At 45.9% G+C, this 22,330-nt stretch overlaps 2 protein-coding genes across 7 annotated transcripts; one reads left to right on the top strand and one right to left on the bottom strand.

The window, feature by feature from the left end:
* Positions 1-396: 396 nt before the first annotated feature.
* Cyren (cell cycle regulator of NHEJ) lies at positions 397-5,796 on the top strand. Of its 5 annotated transcripts, none has more exons than XM_013074524.3 (5): positions 422-551; positions 1,808-1,854; positions 1,944-2,079; positions 2,665-2,740; positions 3,594-5,796. In XM_013074524.3, exons 3-5 carry the CDS (start codon positions 1,946-1,948, stop codon positions 3,855-3,857), a joined length of 474 nt encoding a protein of 157 aa, XP_012929978.1. In that variant the 5' UTR covers positions 422-551; positions 1,808-1,854; positions 1,944-1,945; the 3' UTR covers positions 3,858-5,796. The 5 variants fall into 5 exon arrangements, with proteins under 5 accessions (XP_004851280.1, XP_012929978.1, XP_087062412.1 ...); XM_087206286.1 differs by having other exon boundaries at positions 423-551; positions 1,587-1,854; XM_021263635.2 differs by lacking the exon at positions 422-551 and adding an exon at positions 1,041-1,645.
* Positions 4,340-15,602, bottom strand: Tmem140 (transmembrane protein 140). 2 transcript variants are annotated; one of them, XM_004851224.3, is made up of 3 exons: positions 15,106-15,602; positions 6,079-6,273; positions 4,340-5,796 (listed from the first exon to the last, which is right to left on the bottom strand). In XM_004851224.3, the coding sequence occupies exons 2-3, from the start codon at positions 6,155-6,157 to the stop codon at positions 5,216-5,218; spliced, it is 660 nt and encodes a 219-aa protein (XP_004851281.1). In that variant the 5' UTR covers positions 6,158-6,273; positions 15,106-15,602; the 3' UTR covers positions 4,340-5,215. The 2 variants fall into 2 exon arrangements, with proteins under 2 accessions (XP_004851281.1, XP_004851282.1); XM_004851225.3 differs by lacking the exon at positions 6,079-6,273 and having other exon boundaries at positions 15,106-15,599.
* Between the last annotated feature and the right edge of the window lie 6,728 nt (positions 15,603-22,330).

Below are 22,330 nucleotides of genomic sequence, written 5' to 3'. Positions count from 1 at the left end.
GCCCAGCGCGGCTCTAAGCACTGCCCGGGGAGTGGGGCGCTCGCGACGCCCCCGTTGGTGAGGACAGCAACCGAGCTTCAGGTATCTAGTCCTCTCCTGGGGGACTCCTCGACGGGGCGTCAACCACCCCATCCCTTCGCCTAATTATTGACCAGGGGCTCGGGAATGGTCACGTTCACTCTCCAACACCGGGCTCCTTCTCCCCCTCGTCTGCCGCTCTAGTTAAGAACCAGGTGCCAGCCACCTTGTAATTCCAGCACTCTAGGAGGCGGAGGCAGGAGGATGGCAAGTTCGAGCTCCGCTTGGGCAACTTTAATGATTTAGCGAGACCCTGTCTCAAAAAAAAAAAAAAAAAAAAGGGCTGAGGATGGAGCTCAGAGAGGGACGTAGACACAGTGCGGCCTGCAGGGGGCGCGAGAGCCCAGGCGGAAGGGCGGAGGAAGCTCTTGGCTGGGCGCGGCGCGCTCTGTAGCTCCAGGTCCGGCGGCAGCGTCGGCAGCGTGGACAGCTGGGCCTAGTCGGGCGCAAGGCGGACCCCACGCGAGCGGCGGGTACGCGCGGGCGCAGGATGCCCAGGAACGCGCGGGGTGGGGGTGGGGGGCTCGGGGCTTGCGGTCTGCAGGGCCGCGCGCGGTGCTGTGTGCCCGAGTTCCAGCTTGGGGGAGGAGATTCCTGGGGACTGAACCCAGGGCCTTTGTACTGAGTGGCGTACATCGCCCTTTCAACTTTGTATTTTGAGACTGGAACTGCGGTACTTAGTTGCCTAGCTGGCCTTGAACTTGCTGCCCTCCTGCCTCAGCCGCCTAGTTTGCTGAGATCACACCAAACCAGCTTGATTTCCAAATGTTAGTGACCTTGTGCAAGCTTAACTCTCAGCACCTCCTTTGTGCAACGGACTTAAGCTGTGCACCTCTGGCTCTAATACGTTTCTGTACCAGTGTGCAGCGCTGTGTGCTTACTAGATGGTAGGAGTGACTCACCAGCGTCCGAATTCCCCGGAACCAGAGACAGCAGCACAGGTCTGTTCTCTGGCTAGACATTAGGACGATGGTCTAATTTTTTCCTAAATTCTGAGCAGCCATTATGGACGAGCCATAAACGGTCACCAAATTAAGAGGAGGATTTCTTACTCTTTCCTGGGGACAGTGTTCTCAGGCAGAAGCACCCTGTTCCTAAGCGAAGGGCAGAGACTCAGCCCTTGAGTCTTGAGTCTTAGCCCCATCTCTGGGTAGGGACTGAAGGCTACGGGGAGGGAAAGGGAGGCCAAGTTCCACGTCTTGGGGAGGGGAAGGGTTCTGGATTCTGCACATCTGGGCAGCCAGGCACAGTTACGCGTCCTCAGCCCTCTGGCAGGTGAAAAGTGACCAGTCAGAACGTCTTCAGGTCAAGGGGGGAGGGTAGTGGCCAATGAAACTACTGGATGGGTGGCCTCGGATTCCTGGCTGCAGTTACTGTGCAGGAAGTGAGAAGTCTGGATGGGCAGATGAGGCAGGCATCCTGGGCTGTGATTTGGGAGTGGGATCGGCTGGGTATGCGGAGGAGAGGGGACACCAGCAAGTCGTGCTTCCTGCGAATGCTACCCCCAGGGACAGTGGCTTCTGGGAGGCATTTCCGGCTGGATCTGCTGCCTGTGGAGCACCGAGTAGTGAGCTTTGCCTCCCTGACCCATCCTCCTGACACCCATCTTCCCACCTGAGTCTCCTGGGCCCTGCTCCCCTGGCTCCCTCTGGCCTGCCCGACACCGACCATGACTCGCGGCTGATGAGAGGGTGCCCGCTATGGACTCACCAGACTTTCCTCTTTGTAGAGTTAATGGTCGGCTCCCACTTGGGACACCTAGGCCTCCAACTCCTGGTATGATGAAAGAGTGGGATTCACTGTTTTTAAGCAGAGAAGCAGCTCAGTAAGCCAGGGGTCTGACTCCCCTTTGTGGGAAACTACAGGGATGGAAACATTAAAATCTGAGACCAAAAAGAGAGTCCTTCCCTCATGGATGACAGCCCAGGTGGCCAAGAAGAGGGTGGTGCTGCTGAAGACCCCCAAGAAGAGGAGGATGGCAGAGCCAGCGAAGGCAGCAAGGTGGGAGAAGCTGTGGCCAGGGCACTGGGGGAGGACTGGGGGGGGCTCCCAGTGGCTGGGGCCCACCGAGGGGGGCGGTGTGCCATTGAGCTCTTGGGAGGTGAGGGGCGTTGTCCCCTGTAGACCAGCGCCCAGCTGTGCCTCTCCTGCCTGGCCCTGCACAGTTGGCCGGCACAGAAAGTCGGTTCAGGAGCTCAGGTGCCAGTTGTCCAAAATGCCACTCCTCACTTGCAATAAAAACTGACATCAAGTGGGCGAGAGCAGTGGATGGGCACCGGTATCTGCTCTCGTTCTTTGTGTGCTTTGTGTGTGTTTCACGGTGACTCTCGGGAGCCAGCTGTCATCCCCTAGACCCAGGTCCCTGCAGGGGAATGGAGTTGGTGGAGTGTGGGGAATCCCGTGCCTGTCACTAGGCCTCAAGGATGAGTCACGCTTGTGAAAGCTTTGTGGAAGCCCCTCAGCTCAGAGGTGTGGCTGTACTTGACTTTGGTGGGGGAGCTGGGGAATGCAAGCCCCTTGTTCTCATTTCCTTTCTCCTCTGAGACCTGAGACCGTCTGTGTCCATCTGCGGCTTGTGTCTTTCAGACGCCTTGCAGTGAAGACTGTGTACTGCATGAATGAGGCTGAGTTGGTGGATGTGGCCCTGGGGATCCTGATTGAGGTAGAGTCACTGTGTCCTTTCTTCGTAGACTGATTGAAGCTTCACAGGCAGAACCAGCCGAGGCCCCTGGTCACTGTCACAGGGCCTTGCTCCAGGTCAGCCCGTGCCTTCAGCAGTCCCTGCTTGCTCCTTTCTCAGCTCCCCTGCCCTCACTGTCTCCCCACATGGGGTGTGTGCCCTGTGAGGTGTGGGTTTGAGGGACAGTGTGCTCTGTGTTTGGGGTGACTGTGTATCCCGGTGTGTGTTTGGAGGGCACATAAAGTGTTCCCTGTCACGTTCTCAGAATGGGTCCTGGCTGGGGAAATGCCATCTCCTTAGCAGAATGCTGTGCATTTCCTACTTCCTGAGGTACTAATAATAGCACTACCTTAGGGTTGTATAGAACTTTATAGTTTGCCAGATGCTTTTACACAGTGTATTATCTCACGAACCCTCACAATAGCCCTGCGGTATAGTAATATACAACTATTATTCCCAAGAAACTGACACTGGGACTTGTCTTTGTTCTGTGAGGGAACGAGGGCCCATAGCAGGTTTTGTACCCTGGGCCCCTTCCATTCTCTCACTCTGCCTTTCCAGCCACATTTTTCTATTGGTTTCTTTTTCTTTGTATGCAGCTGTTCTTCCCACCCTTGTCTGCTTCTCCCCCCACTAGGTCTTGATTTCTTCAAGAGCCTGAGGAGCTGGTGTGGGGTGAAGAGAGGGTGGGTAACTGTGAGGTGGGAGCAGTCCCTGTCCCGGTCAACCGCTGGCTTTGCAGTTACTTTGGGTTTGTCCTGTGTCATTGACAGACAAACCAGGACTTTGGGAAATGAGCTGCAGGCTTGAGCCTGCCTTTTCTGCTGCTCCACAGGGCCGCACCCAGGAGAAGCCTTGGGAAGAGCTGGCTGTAGCAGGTGCTGAGAAGACTGAGCTCTGCCCCACAGGCTCCAGGTCTCCTCACACAAGTTCTGGTGGCAACAGCGACGAAGAGGACAGTGGGAACCATGGGCTGAGGCCCGAGGCCGGCCCCAGCCCTTCCCAGAGGCCAGAGACATTCACCTCTGCCTGCAGCAGGAGCCCTGAGCAGCAGGAGGAGGATGTGTTCAAATACGTCAGGGAGATTTTTTTCAGCTAAGGGGTGAACTGCCTGCTGGGCTTTCTGCTGAGCGGAGCTGGGCACAGCTGGGGCTGCCTCCCCAGACCTGGCTGAGTCATCATAGCTCAGAAGCCTGGACGCTCTGGACCCTGGGGACTTGAGTTCCTCTTGCACTGTGCCCGCTCCTGGCTCAGCGAGTCTGGAATCCCAGCCATCTGTTGTGGCAGTTACCAGGTTCCAGGGGAAATGAGGCCATGGGGTTCAGCTTACCGGAACTTAATACTTTTCAAGGAAGAGTGGCCACGAAGTACACTGGAATTCCTCGAGTTTAGTCAGCACCATCTCAGGGGAGGCTTGTGTTAAAAACAGCCTCTGTCCCCCGGCTGTGTGTCGGGGACTCCGAGCACCAGGCTCTCCCTGCAGGTGAGCAAGCTAGACAGCCCTCCTCCCCTTCTTCCTGGGAAGTGAGAGTGGGTCAGGAGCACAGAGGACAGACTACAGACAGAGGACCAGGCCAGAGCCCGTGTTTCTATCTCTGTATTCAGTGCGGCTTTTGACAGGTATGGAATGAGGAAATCATTCTAATATGTAGATGCTGAAAAATATACAAAATCCCCCATCACATGAATTATGCGTCTGTCCTTTACAGTTCCGGCTAGAGAAGTGAGGGGAACCACTCAGTCCAGTTCCCTTCTCCTGCCCAAGGACTGGGACATTCTCTCCTGAACTCATGAGTTACACAGTGGTAGTGGTTGGCCAGCTGACCCCCCACAGTATCTGCTTCAGGCCCAGAGGACCTTTTCAGGGGACCCTTCAAAGTCACAGAGGTGTCCCTTCATGCCCTGCGTGTTTCTCTGTTGGATCCCACCAAGGTCACTCTTAGGCCTTTGGGAGTGGAGTCCTGGGAGCGGCCCACACGGCCACTTGCACAGAACAGGAGCGGGCACTTGCTAGCCAGGGCCTGGAGACCCTAGGTGCTCTCAGCATGGTCCCATCAGCCTTCACTGGGCTGCAGTTTGCTGATTTGGCAGATCAGTCCGGAAATCTCCCTGACAGGACTCCTTCCTTCTCCCTCGTCCTGAGTTTAAAGCAAGAATCACCCAGGTGGGTTAATGAAAGTGAGAATCCATGTGGCCATGAGCTGCGTGTTTCTAGGGTGTCCTCGGAAGGACACAGTCCTACACTAAGAAGCTTCAGGCACCCTATCACCCCAACTGTTCTGGTCTCCTGGACCCTGGGCCCCACGTGCTCCACAAAGGTCCATCTGCCGGAGCTTGAGATCAGCGATAGCTATGCAACAAGATGTCTGGGAGGAAGGGCCAGCCCATGCTTCTCTGGCACCTGCTCGGAGCACCGCTGGGATGAACACTTGTAATCACCTCTGCCTTTAGATAGGACTAGCAGGCCTCAAGCTTGCTCTTGTCTACCTTGGTCCCCGGACGGTACACAATTGTTGCCCTGAACAGCAGGATGAGCAAGGCCTGGGCCAGGATCAGATTCAGAAAGCCAGGCCCCAGCAGGGAGAGCCCGGCCCACTTCCACACAAAGGAGAGGAAGAGACCCAGGCCGCTGGCCAGCATCATGGAGGACATGGCCAGGAAGCCCATCGCCAGCTGCCACTCCCCCTCAGAGCCATTGCACTGGGCGAGGAGGAGAGGCAGCGGAACAAAGAGTGTGAGCACCAGGGCTCCATACACACCAAGCCTGGCCAGGGCCAGGCCGACCCGAGGCACCCCCAGGGCCTCCAGCTCTGGAAACTGGTGACACTGAAGGGAGCCGATGTCCTCATCCCAAAGGCAGAAATTGTAGAAGCCGATTCTGAGGTTGGGCAGCTCTGTGAGGTTGCCGGCCTTCCAGAGGAGCGTGTGGAACAGTAGGGTGATGACCACAACCACGAGGGTCATTATGCCCACGAAGGGCAGCTGCTCACCTCGCCATGCCCTGGAGGCGGCCATCTCTCCTGGCCTTTGCAGGGAACCTGTGGGAAGGTCACACCAGTGAGTTTCCAGCTTTCCCTCTTCCCCAGTTGCTTCTCTTTCATCCCCCTCCAGGTGCTGCATTAAAAACTGGAGGAAAACTCCCCCTAATCTACCCCCCCCCCGCCCCGAGGAAAGGGCCCTGGGCCAAAGACCCTGCTGCAGCCTAAACACAGCAGGCATTCACAGCTCTGTGAGGGAGTTTCTCAGATCCCCACTGCTGGGGGTGAAGGACAAGACTCCCTGTTGGTGGGGACTGGAAGGTGGGGGAAGGTGCTGCAGACCTGGCAGAGTACGGCTTTCACCATGGCTGCCACGACCACCTGGAGAGCTGTGAGAGGGTCTCCTGGGCGGGCGACACATCAGTCAAGTCCTGACTGTGTTTGGTCTGCAGCTCACTGGAATCAGCCTGGGCTGGGACCACTGCCGGATTGTCACCCGGCTCTCTGGGGCTCCTTACAGGGCAAACAGGTTGTCACCTGGGATGAAATCACACAATAGCACTCACTGCTTTTAAAATGTCTCTAATTTTTTCTAATAATAATTCTGCTTAATATGTAATATAGGAGCTATTTTTAAGCTCAGTGTGGTGGTGAATGCCTGCAACTCCAGCTGCTCAGGATGCTGAGGCAGGAGGATCATAGGTTCAAGGCCAGCTGGGCAATTTAGTGAGACCCCGTTTCAAACTAAAAGGGCTAGCAGGGTGGCTCAGTGGTACAGGCCTTGCCTACGTGTGTGAGGCCCTGGGTTCCATCCACAGAGCCGCAAAATAAAAATCACCTTTTCTCTCACCCTGCACATGGAACCACTGTGAGTATTCCACCAATATTTTTCTTATGTGCTGATATATTTTCAGATAATCATAGTATTGAACATAATGCTGTTTTCACTGAATATTGTAAGCATTTTTCAAAGCTGTTAAATATTCTTCAAAAGCTTGCTTAGCACTTGCATAATATTTCCTGTTGTAGCCATTGCACTATTAGCTGACAGATTGTTTCCATTTTCCACTCTTGCCATAGTGAAGTTGCCTGCCTGTCTGGAATGTGATTTTTCCAGAGGTTAGAAATCTAAAATCAGTCTCTGGGTCAAGGGTAGTGTGCTTCGCATTGCACATTGCCAAACTGACCTACAGAAAACTTGCTAATTGAAGATCTTCTGGGTATATAGGAAAGTGCCTGGTTTATTACATTCTTATTTTTAAAAATTTTTTACTTTTTTATTCAGAAGGATTTTTCTCAAATTGGCCTCTAAAACAGTAGTGTGCACACTGTACCTTTATCTGTGTATGTTTTCCAGTAGGAATAAAAGAGCCATTCACACAGATGATGGCAAAGAACCCAGAACTCAAACCTTATGAGGCACAGGCCCTGGGCTGCAGACTCCGAGCAGTATCCTGTGAGCCTCGGCCTGGGACATCAGGTGGGTCTCAACAGTGAAGTGGTGGCCCTGGTGGGGATGCTGTGGACCAGCTTCTCAGGGGACCTCCATGAACAGCCTGCTTTCCCCCAGCTGGCTGGAGGGTCTGCCAGACTCCAGACAGTCCATTCAAGTTGCAGAAGAGAAAGGGGCCAAGTGGAGGGCCGGGGATTTAACTCAGTGGTTTCGATGCCTGCCTCGAGCAAGGTCCCAAGTTCGATCCCCGGTACCAGAAAAGAAAGGGACCAAGTGGAAAGAAAGGGGTCAGGATGAGAGAGGGAGGGAGGGAGAGAAAAGAGGAGAGAGAGGCTCCATTCACGGGCCCAAATCTGTGCCAGGCACAAGAACTGAGACTTCTCAGCAGTCTTGGCAGAGGCTTGGGTGTGACGGCTGGCAGTGAGCAGGTGCCTGTTCAGACAACGAGGTCCTGAAATGTGCGGCCTAGACCTGGCCCCTGCAGTGGCTTCCCCCACCCTGAGAAGCGCAGCAGAGGCTGTCTCAGGGCAAGCCTTGGCAGCTGGCCCTCGGGGGCGTTTACTGGGTAAAGGCTTTGAGGCCCAAGAGGAAGAAGACCCTTGTTTGAATGGAGTTGGAAACCCTTGAAGCAATGACTCTTGTGACAAAAGGGTCTATCAAGACTAAAAAGTGGCTTTAGTTACTGGTTATTAGATGGTATGGTATGGAAGAATCCCCAATATATTTTGTATGATTTTACAATTTAAACAAGTTTTGTAAAAACCTATGCTTGCATTTTTAAAGGTTTGGGCATTTTAGGATGTGGCATAGATCGCTAAGGTGGACATCCCATTTCACACTGTGCTGTAGGAAATGGGGCCTGTCTTGCTCACAGTGACCGGGAACCACCCAGGGTGGGCGTTGGGTGCTTGTTTAAATGATCCCTCTTGTTTATCCCGTGGTTCACAAAATCATTGTGATCAAATATTTTTTGGCTTCAAGACAGAGCTCGACTGTAAAAAAGTGAACACGGGCTCCCGGGAGGTGAGATTTCATCCACCATGTCCTGCTGCAGCTCCTAGCCGGGTGCTGGGAGCCTTTGTTTTTGATTTCCTCATTTTCTCTCAACTGATATTTTGGAGGTTTTGAATGGACTGAAGCAAAATAAAACTGGAGCCAAGAAGTGGAAGACAAGGTTTGTGGAGAAAGGAGAGTCTCTGCTTCCCCTTTTCTCTTCATCTGCACACAGAACTGAGTCCCAGCTCCTGTGACTGGTGCTTGATCTTCTCCACCGTCGGTGCAGCTGAGACCTGGACTCGTAGCCCTCTGCGGAGGCCCAGCTCCTTTGCCCTCCACGCTGCTCTGCTTGGCTGCCTCCTGCGGGTGACGTGGACAGACTCCACCACCTTGGGTGGGAGAGTTGGGGACCAGTCCTCCCTTCTTCCCTGGGCATTTTGCAGGGACAGTATCTGATACTTGGTTGGAAACCTCGCAACTCACTGCCCCAAGAACCTGCCCTGTAGTTTTGGTTTTTAACAGTCCTGGCAATCATGTTCTCACCACAATGAGCTTTTACATTCCCTTTAATGATAATCCTGGCTTCCTGCAGAGGGCAAAAGGGGAGCCCTCTGAGTCACTGTGGCCATTTTTAGATGAACATTTTCCTGTTTATAATAAAGTAATACATGGCGATTACAGAAAACTAGAAAAATATGTGAATAAAAGACTTTTACAGAAAAGACCAAAAATCATCTACAACTTTTGATCATAGAAATAACCATTCTTTTAGCAGATTTCCTTCTATAATGTTGTTTTGCATACCTAGTGTTTCCCCTAAAATAAGACCTAGCCGGAAAATAATCAACCTTGAAAACTAGAGATGAAAAATGCCAACCCCTCGCCTGCCTTGCCTGCCTCACAGAGTAGCCACCCTGCAAACGAATAGCAATGGCAGGAAAGGCAGGGATAGGCTGATGAGGCTGGTGTTCCTCAACTCTAGTTTTCAAGACTGACTGTTTTCTAGACAGGTCTTATTTTCAGGTAAAGAGGGTAGCTGGGATCATATAAATATGTTTGCGTTTCACTTTGTGAACATCATTGTAGCATAAACATTTCTGTATGTCATTAGAAATGTTTCCTAAATGATGTATTTAAGGGCTTCATGGGCCGGGGATTTAGCTCAGTGGTTTCGCTGCCTGCCTCGCAAGCACAAGGACCTGAGTTCGATCCCTGGTACCAAAAAAAAAAAAAAAAGAGTCTCACTAAGGGCTTCATATAGCCACATCATAGTTTATAGTTTTTATAGATTATGTTTTATAACATTATTTAATAATATTATAAATAATGCTACAGTGAATATGTCTGTGAATCAGTTTATCCTTCCATAGCAGTTGAAGAGAATGTCTCTCTTTTTACCTCCAGCTTTTCTTTTAGAGACTGGCTCTCACTATGTTGCCCAAGCTGGTCTTAAACTCCTGGCCTCAAGCCATCCTCCTGCCTCAGTGTCCAGAGTAGCTAGGACTTTAGGCCTGAGACATTTTACTTGAGAATGTGTAAAGGATGAGATAACGTGTCCTCTGTAACACTGCATATTCCTAAGTCTTTTGGTGACAGCCGATGAGTCATTGTTACTATTTCCTTTCAGAGTTAGTATAGTAGTTTAACAGTTTCATGTGTTTGACAACCATCTATACTTCTTACCTTGTGAAATGCTATAGGTCTTTTTTTCTTTAAAAAAAAACAACCCATTTTGAGTTTTAGTTTTCATCAGTCTGTGTGAGTCCTTTGTAATAAAGGCTGTATAATTGTCAGAGTAAAGCAGAATTCTTTTTCTGCACAGGAGGCCCCTGGACCGAGACACAAGTTGAGACTCCAGGTCCGTGTGTACATTTGGCCATGGTCACTGCCAGGTATGGGGTGACATGGCCTGAAGAGAGAGAAGATTCTGCTCCAAGGGGAGCAAGTGCCCAGTGAGGGAATGGAAGGCAGGTAATCGTCAGAAGATTAGTTGGAGGCAGCCTTTTATTTATTTGATTGCTCAAGCCTCTTCCTTTGGTGATGAGCCTAATAAAAGACTCTGGGAGTGGCTGAATGAGGAACACTGTATCACTTAATTCTAAATTACGTTCTTGTCAGGCTCACGTTCAGAGGGAACCTTTCCTGAGAGTGTGGCTGAGGGGCAGTTAGGGTCCCACAGCCGGTTGCATTAAATACCCCCCTGGCGGGCTGCAGGCTGACAGGGTGTCTCCAGCCTGTGCACCTGGACACCAGACGGAGATGTGGAGATGCGGTAAGCAAATCACAGGCCTGGTGCCGTCCTGGCACTGACTGTGACCACGCCTGCCTGTGAGGGGCACTGGGAAGGGCTGCTTGCCGGCTTAAGATGCCAAAGCACCCCTCCCTTGCTTGAGTTGAAGAATCAAGATGAAATTCACCAGCCACCCTCAGTACACGGTGCTCTCGTCCATAGAGGGAGGTTCAACGTTCCGACCTCCATCCTCAGGCACAACTGGGTCTTTTTCACTTCATTCTAAAACACTGATTAGCTAAACATTCTATAACTCTGTTGATCATATGCTTATTTAAAAATTCTAATTTCTTTTGTGATACTGGGGATTGAACTCAGACCATCGCACTAAGCTACATGCTCAGGCTCCTTTTATTAAAAACATGTTTTATTTTGAAATAGGATCTTGCTAAGTTGCTAAATTGTGCAGGCTAGGCTTGAATTTATGATCCTCCTGCCTCAGCCTCCTGGAGTACTAGGATTATAGGCATCTGTCACCAAGCCTAGCTCTAACTTCTAATTGTCACTCTCCTAATCATGGCTTTAGTTAGTATATTCTTACTCCAATGTTTAGCATCCCAACAACATTCCTCTACTTCATCTTACATAAAAACAAACCAAATCCCCCTCATTCCGTGTTGTCTTCTGATTCTCTCTTCTTACCTGAATTTCTAATGGTATTCAGGAAGCAGACTTTATCAAGCTGGGCTTGCTTAGTTTCCCCAAATTTACCTGAGCTCACCACCTCTATGCCTCTGCACTTATATTTCAAGGACCCTGCAGAGCACCCTGAAGTGGAAATTCCATGCCCTCTGCTAAGTGCTCCATAAATCCTTAATGTCCCAGCAGAGAGGAATGGGGTGTCAGCAGAAAATGTCCCCTGCAGTTCCGGGGACTATTTGGGAACATGTGGATTCCTCCCCCAGTGAGTGATATCTGTTTTCAGCCAAGCAGGTATTCCCTTAGGTCTAGAGCCAGGTACCAGGAAGGGTTGCTGCTACCCAGCCTCTATTCTTGGGCAACACTGACAGTCCTCCCTGCTTCTTTAGGAATACTCAGCTGATACCGCAATGGCTTCTTGTATTTTCCCCAAACCATAGGTAAGCTCAGGACCTTGGTACTCGCCATCCCTTTATCTGGAAGACTTTTCAATTAGTCACATGTCTCCTTCCCTCACCTCTTTCAGTCTGTCCTGTCACTCTGGGTCTTGTGGCCTTGGGCATGTTATGTCACACCCTGTGCCCCACATTGCCTCTAGTGTGCCACCTGTCATGTTCTGTTGTGAGATGGACACAAGTTAATACCTGCAAAAACTGGGTCATGCTGAGTAGCACATATCTGCCCTGGTCATGATGAGGAAGCAGTGATTCAGGGGATAAAAAGGGAACCGAGGTGAAAGTGGCATAGAGACAGAGGGGTGGGTGTGTAGCACAAGTGGAGGGAGACGCTCAGGGAAGAAAATGTTAGCAGAAGTCAGAACAATAGGCTCTGACGGGAGCCAGGAGAGACGTTTACTTGTCCCCAGAGGCCACCAGCCCTGGCTTCAGTCTGGCTGAACACATTTAAGATTAAGTGTATTCATGGTCTGGGTGTGGCTCTCACAAAAATAAAAAAGGAAGAAGAAAGGGAAATGTGTCATATTTCCTTTAGCAGAAATAAGGAATCCAGGTTCTAAGTCTTCAACAGTGTTTCTTGGGTGTGTGAGTTGGCAGGGGCTCCCTGGACTGCCCAATGTGCTCAGTAGTGCCCCTGCCTATCGCTAAGCGTGTTATGGACATTGCAGTGTTTAGATACACTTAATTCTCCCAGGCAAATAAAAACTGCTTAGCAGCAGAAACAGAATGACACCACCAGATTGGGATATAAAGTCAGAAGTGTGGGTTTAGGACCCTACGTGGGTGACTGGCCATTGAAATAGCTGCTTAGCTGGTCTGTTAATATTGGCACGCCACCTGTTCAGTTGTTTTGTTATTAGTGTTTATTTCTCTAGCAGATCACTCAAGCTGAGAAAAAAAGTTATAAGAAATTGCAAGGGGGCCAGGGATTTAGCTCAGCGGTGCCTCACCTGCCTGGCAAGCACAAGGTCCTGAGTTTGATTCCCAGTACAGGAAAAAAAAAAAAAAGAAGAAGAAATAAATTGCAAAGGATAAAAAATATTCTCTAGAAATGGGACAATGACTGTCACCTGGGGGCTGCTGCCTGTTTAGGGTTGTATTGGCTACCTCCACCAGCCCGATCATGGGAGGCTAAGATTCACCATGCCCAAAGCAGTTGGAGAATCAATGGTGCCAGAAGCCAGGGCTGCTTCTACATCAGACCTCTCCAGCAGTTCTGCTGACTCATCACCTTCTCCTACTGTGCAGGCCAGAGTCTCACCTGTCACCCCACCAAGGCCCATTTGGGGGAAACCCCTTGAACCAGGGGCCCTGCATTAGGTGGAGACACCCTGGGCAAACAGATGTCACCTTGACTGAGCTCGCAAGCTTCTTAGGAGCCAGACGCTAAACTCACTGAAAAAAGGTAATTATGAATTTTGAAAAGCTTTGGAAAGGAAATAAACAGTGAAGCACGGAAGCGAAACTGGCAAAAAAATGCAATGATTCCAGATTAAAGGGTCAGGGAAGATCTCTTTGCAGAAAGACATTTGGTTTGAGACCTGTAAGAGTTTCTCATTAGCTAATGCCCCAGAAATTGATGAGTTTAATTGAAAAAGGAGAAAAACAAAATAAAAACCATTTTAGGTCCTCACCTTATTCCACATACTGAAATAATTTCACAATGGCTGAAAAACAAACATAAAAAATCTAGAAAAAATAACTATCTGGTTGAAGAATGAGAAAGAATATTTTGAACTTAAAGGCAAATAAAAATTATACAGATTTCACTGTTTAATAAAATGTAGACTTCTACGGGCCGAAGATTTAGCTCAGTGGTTCTGCTGCCTACCTCAAAAGCACAAGGGCCCAAGTTTGATCTCTGGTACCAAAACAAAAAATGTAGATTTCTATACTCATACAAAACACAAATGAAGTCAGTGAGCATGGAAAAATATGTCTAATAAATATGAAATGACTAATACACCTGATGTGTAAAATATTCATGCAAACAGTTAAAACATTAAACTCCATTAAAAATAGGCCTAAAAATTAACAAAAGAAAGAATGAAAAGTGGTTAGTCATGAAAAACAATCCATACTTTTCCTAATGCATTCAAAGACGTCTCAAGAATAAAACCTACGCATTTCCTATCAAATCTGTAGATAAAAAATACTTGATGATACCAAGAGTGGCAAAACTGGATTTCTCACAGTGATTGAAATTTTTGCAAATTTTCTGGGTGGTACTTTGGCAATATGCATTAAATACCTGCCTCAACAGTCATATCTTTTTGGCTTAGTAATCTCACTTTTATGAATTTATCCTTAGGCAAAATTAGAAATGAAACCAACAATTTATATATAGAAATGTTCATCACAGTATTATTTTGGTATAAAGTGGGAAACAACTTGAATTTCCCATTTAAGAAGTAAATGATGACACATCAAGATAACAAAACACTGCAGCTTTTAGGAAAAGCAGGTATAAAACTACACTGTAATATGAAAATTCACAGAAAAAAGAGACTAAAGAATTATTTTGAAATTTGATGCTAGCTGTGGCATTTCTGGGCGGTGGCATTATAAGCAATTGTTTGTTTCTTCTCTTTTTCCACTAAAATATTCCCAGAATTACATGCTATTGCTATGAAAAAGTGAAATTTATAAAACAGACAATCACAATCTTTGTAATTAGATAAAGCAGGGACCAAGATGGAGAGAAAGTTGAGAGAAGGGAAAATGTCTCAAATTGAAAAAAAGAATGTCACACCAACTAAATCTCAGAAATGAGATTTTGGAGGACAGAGGTGTAAAAAGATGATACTAAAATGTACTTCATTTGTCATGAAGGAAGAAGGAAAGAAATATACATTTCCCTCTTAATGAACTTTCTGATTTTTACAGGTTAAAAAGCAGAATGGAAGTTATTAAATTATTAGTAAAACAGCCCACATTTATACAAGTCTTAAGATCTGCACCAAGAGAACTAAAATCCCATCATGGATTTCCATCAGGGCATGAGAAACAGTATCACCTAAAGCAGGCTGCCCTAAGAATCTCTTAGATCCTGTTGTATTGCTTGAGTCAAAACCGCAGATCCTCCTGGTCTTCAGTGTGCACCTGAAGGCCCCATGGTGTTTTTGTAACTACCTTCGAGTAACAGTCTCACCGCAGCTGATCGGTGACCTGCTTTCGTCTGGCTGCATATTTCTGATGGACATTGTGTTCCCAAAGGCACAAACATTTATTTGTACAGACGTGCAAGACTTTGCCCCATGCAGTTAGTGTGTGTGATTCTAGTCGATTCTACTAGTATTACCTTTCTCATTTTGGAGGCAGAGAGCCACATGAAATGCTGAAGAGTGGAGGAAAGGCGAGCAGAAGACAGTGGGTTGATCACACGGAGAAGAGACCGGGAGGAAGGTCACACACCCCAGCACTGATTTTCTCCCCTGTGCCTAATGCTAGATTGAGAACTCTCTAGGGGAACAGCATTGTCTTAGGAGGTGGTGGGCATCTGGGCCAACTGAGGCACCTGGGGGAGAGGTACTTACAAAAAGAAGGTGCAGAGCCCACAGGAACACTCATGAAACGGTGGAGCAGGCAGTCAGGTCTGGGCGGTGAGTCGTGCTTCTTGCTGGCTTTCTAAAGTTAGGTTCCAGGAATGAGGGCAGTGGCGAGGAATCTCGGCAGACACACTCCTGATGTCCTGCTTGCATTCACAGTTGTGTCTGAGTAAACAGCTCTGAACTTTGGTATATTTGTGCTGATGTCACTATCAGCTGATTTTACTTTCGTTTCTTAAGTTGCTGGTGGCCCGTGACTTTTCAGAAATGAAGAACGTAAACAACTTCTTGCTCCCCAGAATAGCCTACCCACACGGGTCAGCTGAGCTCAAGAACCAGATGAGGGTCTTGATTAGGTTACACAGTGGCTCCAGAGAGGAGAGTAGAGGCACAACTCGCAGAGCTTCCAGGGATTTAAACTCGCAGATAAACGCAGCCTTAACTCTCCAGCAGGAGGGACCTTCCAGACCTGACCTGCAGGCTCAGCAGAGCAGCAGGACGACCCAGGTCATTTCCTACTCCTTCCTTTGGGAAGCAGCCAGCCCATTTGTTCCCCTTTTCAGAAATGAGCTTTGTAAGCAGATGTGGTGGTTCACACCTGTAATGATCTCAGCCTGAGAGGCTGAGGCAGGAGGATTCAAAGTCTTAGCCTAGCCTGGGCAATTGGAAGACTTAGTGAGATCCTGTCTTACAATAAAAATAAAAGGTCAGGCATGTAGATTAGTACAAAGGCCCTGGATTGAATCTCCAGTGCTGCCAACAAAACAAAAATGGAACCAGAAACAAAAATCAGCTTTGTAGTGATGACTGGCTTCACTGGACACAAAACTGTCTTCTTGGCATTCTCACCAGGGTGCTGAGGCCCAACGTGTGGCAGCAGCTGGAACACTGATTTCACTTCAGAATAAGAGTGGAGCAAAGCTTTTATTTTGAGATCAGGGGGACTTGTGAACTGAAAAAAGTTCAGTATTAAAGGTCTGTAATAAAGGTCCTGTAGATCATTTGACCTTGGCTGGCTATAAAAAATTACAATTTTGGAGAGATGAAATATTAGGTCGAGAGCCAAAATTACCTTGCTTTATCTTAGGTGCTTTAATGACCATTTACCTTAACTTTTGTAACCGACCTAACATTTTGAGCTTGTCAGGGAAACCTCTTGCAACCTGTCTCCAGGCTTACTGGACCTCCAGCCTCTACCACCCTAAAGCTAAGAATGCAACCACAGCTGAAAATTACAGAAAAGATTTCCCTGCCCAGCCTCTGAGTGCCTCCACCAGTGTAATCTGTAAATGTATTGATTCCTGCTTTTTGGTTCTGTGACTGTAAAGCTCATGTAGCCTCTTCCATGGTGCAGCAGGTAATTCAGGGTAATTTGAATCTGTGTTCTCTGGCCATGGTCACTCATGCTTAACTCAGAATGAACTATTTTCTTATTTCCTGTAAAGCAGAATCATTATTTTATGTTGACAGACTCTTAGCCAGAGTTTAAAAATAGCTTCCTTGGCTGAATCCTTCAGGGTTTCTCTTCTTTTGCCCTTGGCAAAAGGCTCTGGGGCTGGAGACTTAGCTCAGTGGTTCTGCTTCCTGCCTAGTAAGTGCAATATCCCAAGTTCGATCCCTGGTACCAAAAACAAGAATCTCACCACCACCATTCTGGAGATTCCCTTTGCTTCCTGTGCTAGGTTAGAGCTCCTGTTTATTTTATCACAGGCTTTTTTTCTTTCTTGATATATTCGACTTTGGTGGAGTAAAGTCTCCAGTAGGTTCCTAAGAAATGGGCATATCAACAGGAGTTTTTTGAAACTTGCAAAACTAAAAATACCTTTATTCTACTCTTAAACTTGATCAAAGTTGGACACAATGTAGCATTTTAGGATGAATATAATTTTCCTTTATAATCATGAAGACCTCGTTCTGTTCCATCTAACTTTCCTGTTACTGTTGAAAAGTTTAAAGTCATTCTGCTGACTGGCTTCCACAGTGACCTCCTCTTCTATTGTCATCCCTGTCAGCTTTTTGCCTTAAAAGAGTTATTTGAGTGAGGGTTTGAGAGAGAAAGTAAATGTGTGTCCCATCTGCCACTTTTAACTGTAACTCTGAAACATTTCTCTTACTCTTTATCTTTCCCTTTCTTTCTCTTTCGTTTTCACCTCAGGAGGTTCCTTCTTGCCCTCTTGTTCATTAGCTCTCTCAGGTAATCCAGCTGACCTGTGGTTGGGCTTGTTTTTGTCAAGCTATTAACTTCCTTTGAACCGCTCACCATCCAGATCTCCATTTAGCCTTGAACTTGCCCACATTTTATTCTGAACAAGACCATTTACGTGGGAGGTTTCAGAGCTCCCTGTTTTGTGGCCACCTTCTCTGCAGGGAAAGCATTCTGAGTCCCTGGCCTGAAGCACTGGTTGGCAATAGCAACTTTGCTCTTACAGTGAGACAGCTACTATCTGTGTCAGGTGCTGGGTGAGGCAGTGGCCTTAGGTGAGTTCTCAAGGGGAACCTGGCCCTGTGAAGAAGTGGGGCAGGGGTAACAGGGCTCCTTTATTCTGCTAAACCTGAGGAGGAGCCTTTGCCTTATGGTTAGGGGGAGGAAGCTGAGTTCCTGGGCCTCATGGCTGCACTTGCTTGGAATTTAGCCTCTGCAACTCCAAAAAGGTGGATAGGTCTGTTGGTGGCTTCTCCTCATCTGGGTGATGCCATTACCCTTGAGTGGGAGCTGAGAGGACTGTCCTGGTGTCTGGCTGCTCCCTCCCCGAGTGTCCTCCTGTTGAACTGGGGTGAAGGGAGGGAGTAACTCACAGCTTCAGTGCCTCAAACCCCTCCCTTTTCTTTGTGTTTTTGAATGAATGGCTCTTCATTTGATGTAGGAGTTTAGAATAGTTTCTAGAGACTCTGAATTGGTGTTTTTAAAAGGTATAATTTTATTAGTTTTGTTTTTTTTCACTGAAGAGTGGGTGAGGAACCTGCTGTTCTAGAACTGGATCTCTGTCCCTTTATTAATTTATATATTTCTTAAAATTAAAGACTTTATTTTTTTAGAGCAGTTTTAGGTTTACAGCAAAATTGAAAGGAAAGCATTTCCTATCTAACCACTACCTATACTCAGGGTCATCCAGGTTTTCTTTTATGTTATCTTCTAGGAGTTTTATAGTTTTGCATTTTAAGTTTAAGTCTATGGTCTTGCTTGAGTGGGTGAATTATTACTGTATTTACTTATTGGTGAAGGGTGTAAGTTCTGTGTAAATTTGCCTTTTTGCATATGGATATTCATTTGTTCCATTACCATTTGTCAAAAGGACTGCTGATAAATTCCACTGTATTGATGTTGCTCTTTTATCAAGGATCAGTTGATTATATTTGTGTGGGTCTTTTTCTGGCTATTCTGTTCCATGGGTCCATTTTTCTATTCTCTGCTAATACCATACTCTATTGATTACTGTAGCTTTATAGTAAGTCTTGAAGTGGGGTAATGTCAATCCTCTTTTTTCTTTTCTTTCAATATTGTGTTGGGTATTTTGGGTGAAATACAAAATTTTAAATCAGCTCGTTAATACCCACAAAATGATTTGCTTGGAGTTTTAAAAAAAATTCTGTTCTGGTACATTTTAGGTATACAATACATTTACATTTATCATTGGGTGCATGATGTACCTTGGTTCTATTTTCTTCCCCATTACCTGTGCACCCGTCACCCCCTCCACCCTTCCCTATTTACATTGATTTCGTTTCCATTTTTTTCTTTTCTCATAATTGTTCCTTTCTCTTCTTTCCTTTCCCCTTCCCCTCCCATCAACCCTACCCTTTTGGACCTTTTAATATTTCAAATTATCAATTATTTGTTTTAACCATTTTAATCTTTATTTACACTTTCAGTTTCTCATGCTAGAGAAACTATTCAGTATTTACACGTGTGTCCTATTTATTTCACCGAAGAGTATGGCCTCAATATGCATCCATTTAGCTATAAATGTCTCTAGTTTCTTGTTTTTTACTGCTGAGTAGCACTCCATTTTATAAAAAAACCACTTCTTCTTTATCCAGTTTCCAGTTGATGGGCATTTGGGCTGTTTCCAAGCTTTAGCTATTACAAACTGTGCCACTATAAACATATATCCCTGTGGTATGATTCTTTTAATTCTATGGTGAAGATAGCCAGCAGGGGAACAGCTGGGTCAAATGGGACCTCTAGCCCTAGGTCTCTGAGGTATCTCCATACTAATTTCCACAGTGGTTTCACCAGTCTGCACTCCCACCAACAATGGAGAAGGGTTCCTTTCTCCCCACACCACTGCCAGCATTTGTTATTGGTTGATTTCTTGATAGCAGCAATTCTTTGTGGGGTGAGGTGGAATCTCAGTGTTGTTATCATCTGCATCTCTCAAATGACCAGTGATGTTGAACATTTTTTCATGTATTTATTTGCTGCTTTTACTTCTTTGTCTGAGAAATGTCTGTTCATTTCAGGTGCCCATTTTTAAACTGGGTCTTTGAATTTGGGGGGGTCTTATTTTTTTCAATTCTGTATATATTCTAGATAGTAGACCTTTGTCTGACGTACAGCTGCTAAAAATTTTTTTCCACATTGTAGGTTGTCTCTTAGCTCTGTTGGTGGTTTCTCTTGCAGTGCAGAAGCTTTTTAATAAGATGAGATCCCAGTTGTTGATTCTTTGTGCTAGTTTCCATGCCACTGAGGTTTTGTTCATAAAGACTTTTCCTATGCCAATGTCTTCAAGAGTTCTACCTAACTTATCTTCCAGAAAGTTAGTGTTTCTGTCTTAATATTTAGATCTTTAATCCACTTTGATCTTAGTTTTGTACATGGTGATAGGTATGGGTCTAGTTTTCATCTTTGGCAGGTTAAAATCCAGTTTTTCCAACACCATTTATTAAATAGGCTATCTTTCCTCCAATGAGGGCAACTGGCTCCTTTGTCAAAGATGAGGTGGCTGAGTATGTCTGAAGTTCTTTCTGCATCTTTTAATCTGTTCCATTGATCCTCAGGTCTGTTTCTTTGCCAGTACCATGCTGTTTTTATCACAGTAGCTTTGTAGTATAGTTTCAAGTTGGGGATTGTGATACCCCCTGCCATATCTCTGTTGCCTAGAATTGCTTTTGCTATTGTGGGTCTCTTCTGGTTCCAAATGAATTTTTGGATTGTTTTCTCTAGTTCTGTGAAGTATATTGTTGGAATTTTCATCAGCATTGCATTAAATCTATATAGTAGTTTTGAAAGTATGGCCGTTTTCACTATGTTGGTTCTTCCTACCCAGGAACAAGGGATGTCTTTCCATTTTCTTATATCCTCCTCAATCTCCTTTTTGAATGCTGTAGTTTTCAGTGTAGAGGTCTTTTGCTTCCTTTATTAGCTTGATTCCTAGTTATTTCATTTATTTTGGATCCTATTGCAAAAGGAATTATTTCCCGAATTTCTCTCTCAATGGGTCTGCTATTTGCGTATAAGAAGGCTATTGTTTTTTGAGTGTTGACCTTATATCCAGCTACTCTACTGAATCTGTCAATTAGGTCTAGAAGTCTTTTGGCCAAGTTTTTATGGTCTACTATGTAAAGTATCATATTATCAGCAAATAATGACAGTTTAACTTCTTCCTTTCCTATCTTTATTCCTTTTATTTCTTTCTCTTTTCTAATTGCTGTGGCTAATGTTTCCAGAACTATATTGAACAGGAGTGGTGATAGTGGACATCCTTGTCTTGTTCCTGATTTTAGCATGAAAGTTTTCAGTTTTTGACCATTTAGTATGATGGTGGCTGTTGGTTTTTCATAGATAGCCTTAATCAGGTTGAGATAAAGACCTTCTGTTCCAATTTTCATGAATGGGTGTTGGATTTTATCAAATGCCTTTTCTGCATCTATTGACATGATCATATGGCTTTTGTCCTTGACTCTGTTAATACAGTGTATTACTTTTATTGATTTATGAATGTTGAACCATCCTTGCATCCCTGGGATAAATCTGACTTGGTCAGGGTGTATGATTTTCTTTATGACCCTCTGTATTCTGTTTGCCACTGTCTTGTTGAGGATTTTTGCATCTATGTTAATTAGGGAGATTGGTCTTTTTGGGTTGGGTCTTTCCCTGGTTTTGGAATCAAAGTAACACTTGGTTCCAGGAATGAATTTGGAAGTCTTGTTTCCTTTTCAATTTCTTTGATGAGTTTAAAGAGTAATGGTGATAGTTCTTCTTTAAATGTCTTGTAGAATTCAGCAGTGAAGCCATCAGGACCTGGGCTTTTCTTTGTTGGTAAATATTTTATTACATTTTCAATTTCACTCATTGTAATTGGGGTGTTTAGAATTTCTATATCTTCTTCATCTAACTTTGGCAATTCATATGTACTTAGGAATGTGTCCATTTCTTCTGTGTTTTCCATTTTATTAGAGTACAGGTTCTCAAAGTAGGTATTGATGATCCTCTGGATTTCTGCTGGGTCTGTTGTGACTTCACCTTTTTCATTCTTAATTGCATGGATTTGAGCCTTTTCTTTCCTTTTTTTGATAAGGTTGGCTAAAGGTTTATCGATTTTATTCTTTTGAAAAACCAACTCTTTAATTCATTTTTTGTATTGTTCTCCTAGTCTCCATTGCATTGATTTCTGCTTTGATCTTAATAATTTCTTTTCTTGTATGAGTTTTGGGTTTGTTATACTCTTCTTTTTCTAGGAGCTTGAGGTTCTGCATTAGGTTATTTGTCTGAGTTCTATTTTTCTAATATGGGCATTCACTGCTATGAATTTCCTGTGTAGAACTGCTTTGTGTCCCATAGATTCCTGTATGTTGTACTGGCATGATCATTTACTTGTAGAAACTGTCTAATTTCTTCTTTAATTTCCTCTGTGACCCATTGGTTGTTCAGGAGGGTGTTATTCAATTTCCATGTGTTTGTGGGAGTTTTGCAGTTTCTCATGTTATTGACCTCCAATTTTATTGCACTATGGTCTGATAATATATGGGGGACAGCTTCAATTCTTTTACATTTACTTAGACATGTCCTATGAGCTAGCATGTGGTCTATTTTGGAGAATGACCCATGTGCAGCCAAAAAGAATGTATATTCTGATTTTGTGTGGTGGAACACTCTGTAAACATCTATTAAGTCCATTTGTTTAATAGTTTGGTTCAGTTCTAAAATTTCATTGTTAATTTTTTGTGTAGATGATCTGTCTATTTGTGATAGTGGGATATTGAAGTCCCCCAC

This window comes from Heterocephalus glaber, unplaced genomic scaffold (assembly GCF_053883595.1).
Source record: "Heterocephalus glaber isolate CG9 unplaced genomic scaffold, H.glaber_assembly_v1.0 deba00000621, whole genome shotgun sequence".
In the NCBI taxonomy this organism is placed as follows: Eukaryota; Metazoa; Chordata; class Mammalia; order Rodentia; family Bathyergidae; genus Heterocephalus; species Heterocephalus glaber.
This window is presented reverse-complemented; position numbering and strand designations above follow the sequence as displayed.

Coding starts and splice junctions, on each gene's coding strand:
- Cyren (XM_087206286.1), top strand. CDS start 1,779: ATGGACTCACCAGACTTTCCTCTTTGTAGAGTTAATGGTCGGCTCCCA. Junction 1,855..1,943: donor ACCTAGGCCTCCAACTCCTG/GTATGATGAAAG, acceptor GGGAAACTACAG/GGATGGAAACATTAAAATCT. Junction 2,080..2,664: donor GAGCCAGCGAAGGCAGCAAG/GTGGGAGAAGCT, acceptor TGTGTCTTTCAG/ACGCCTTGCAGTGAAGACTG.
- Tmem140 (XM_004851224.3), bottom strand. CDS start 6,157: ATGTGTCGCCCGCCCAGGAGACCCTCTCACAGCTCTCCAGGTGGTCGT. Junction 5,797..6,078: donor TGAAAGCCGTACTCTGCCAG/GTCTGCAGCACC, acceptor ACCTTCCCACAG/GTTCCCTGCAAAGGCCAGGA.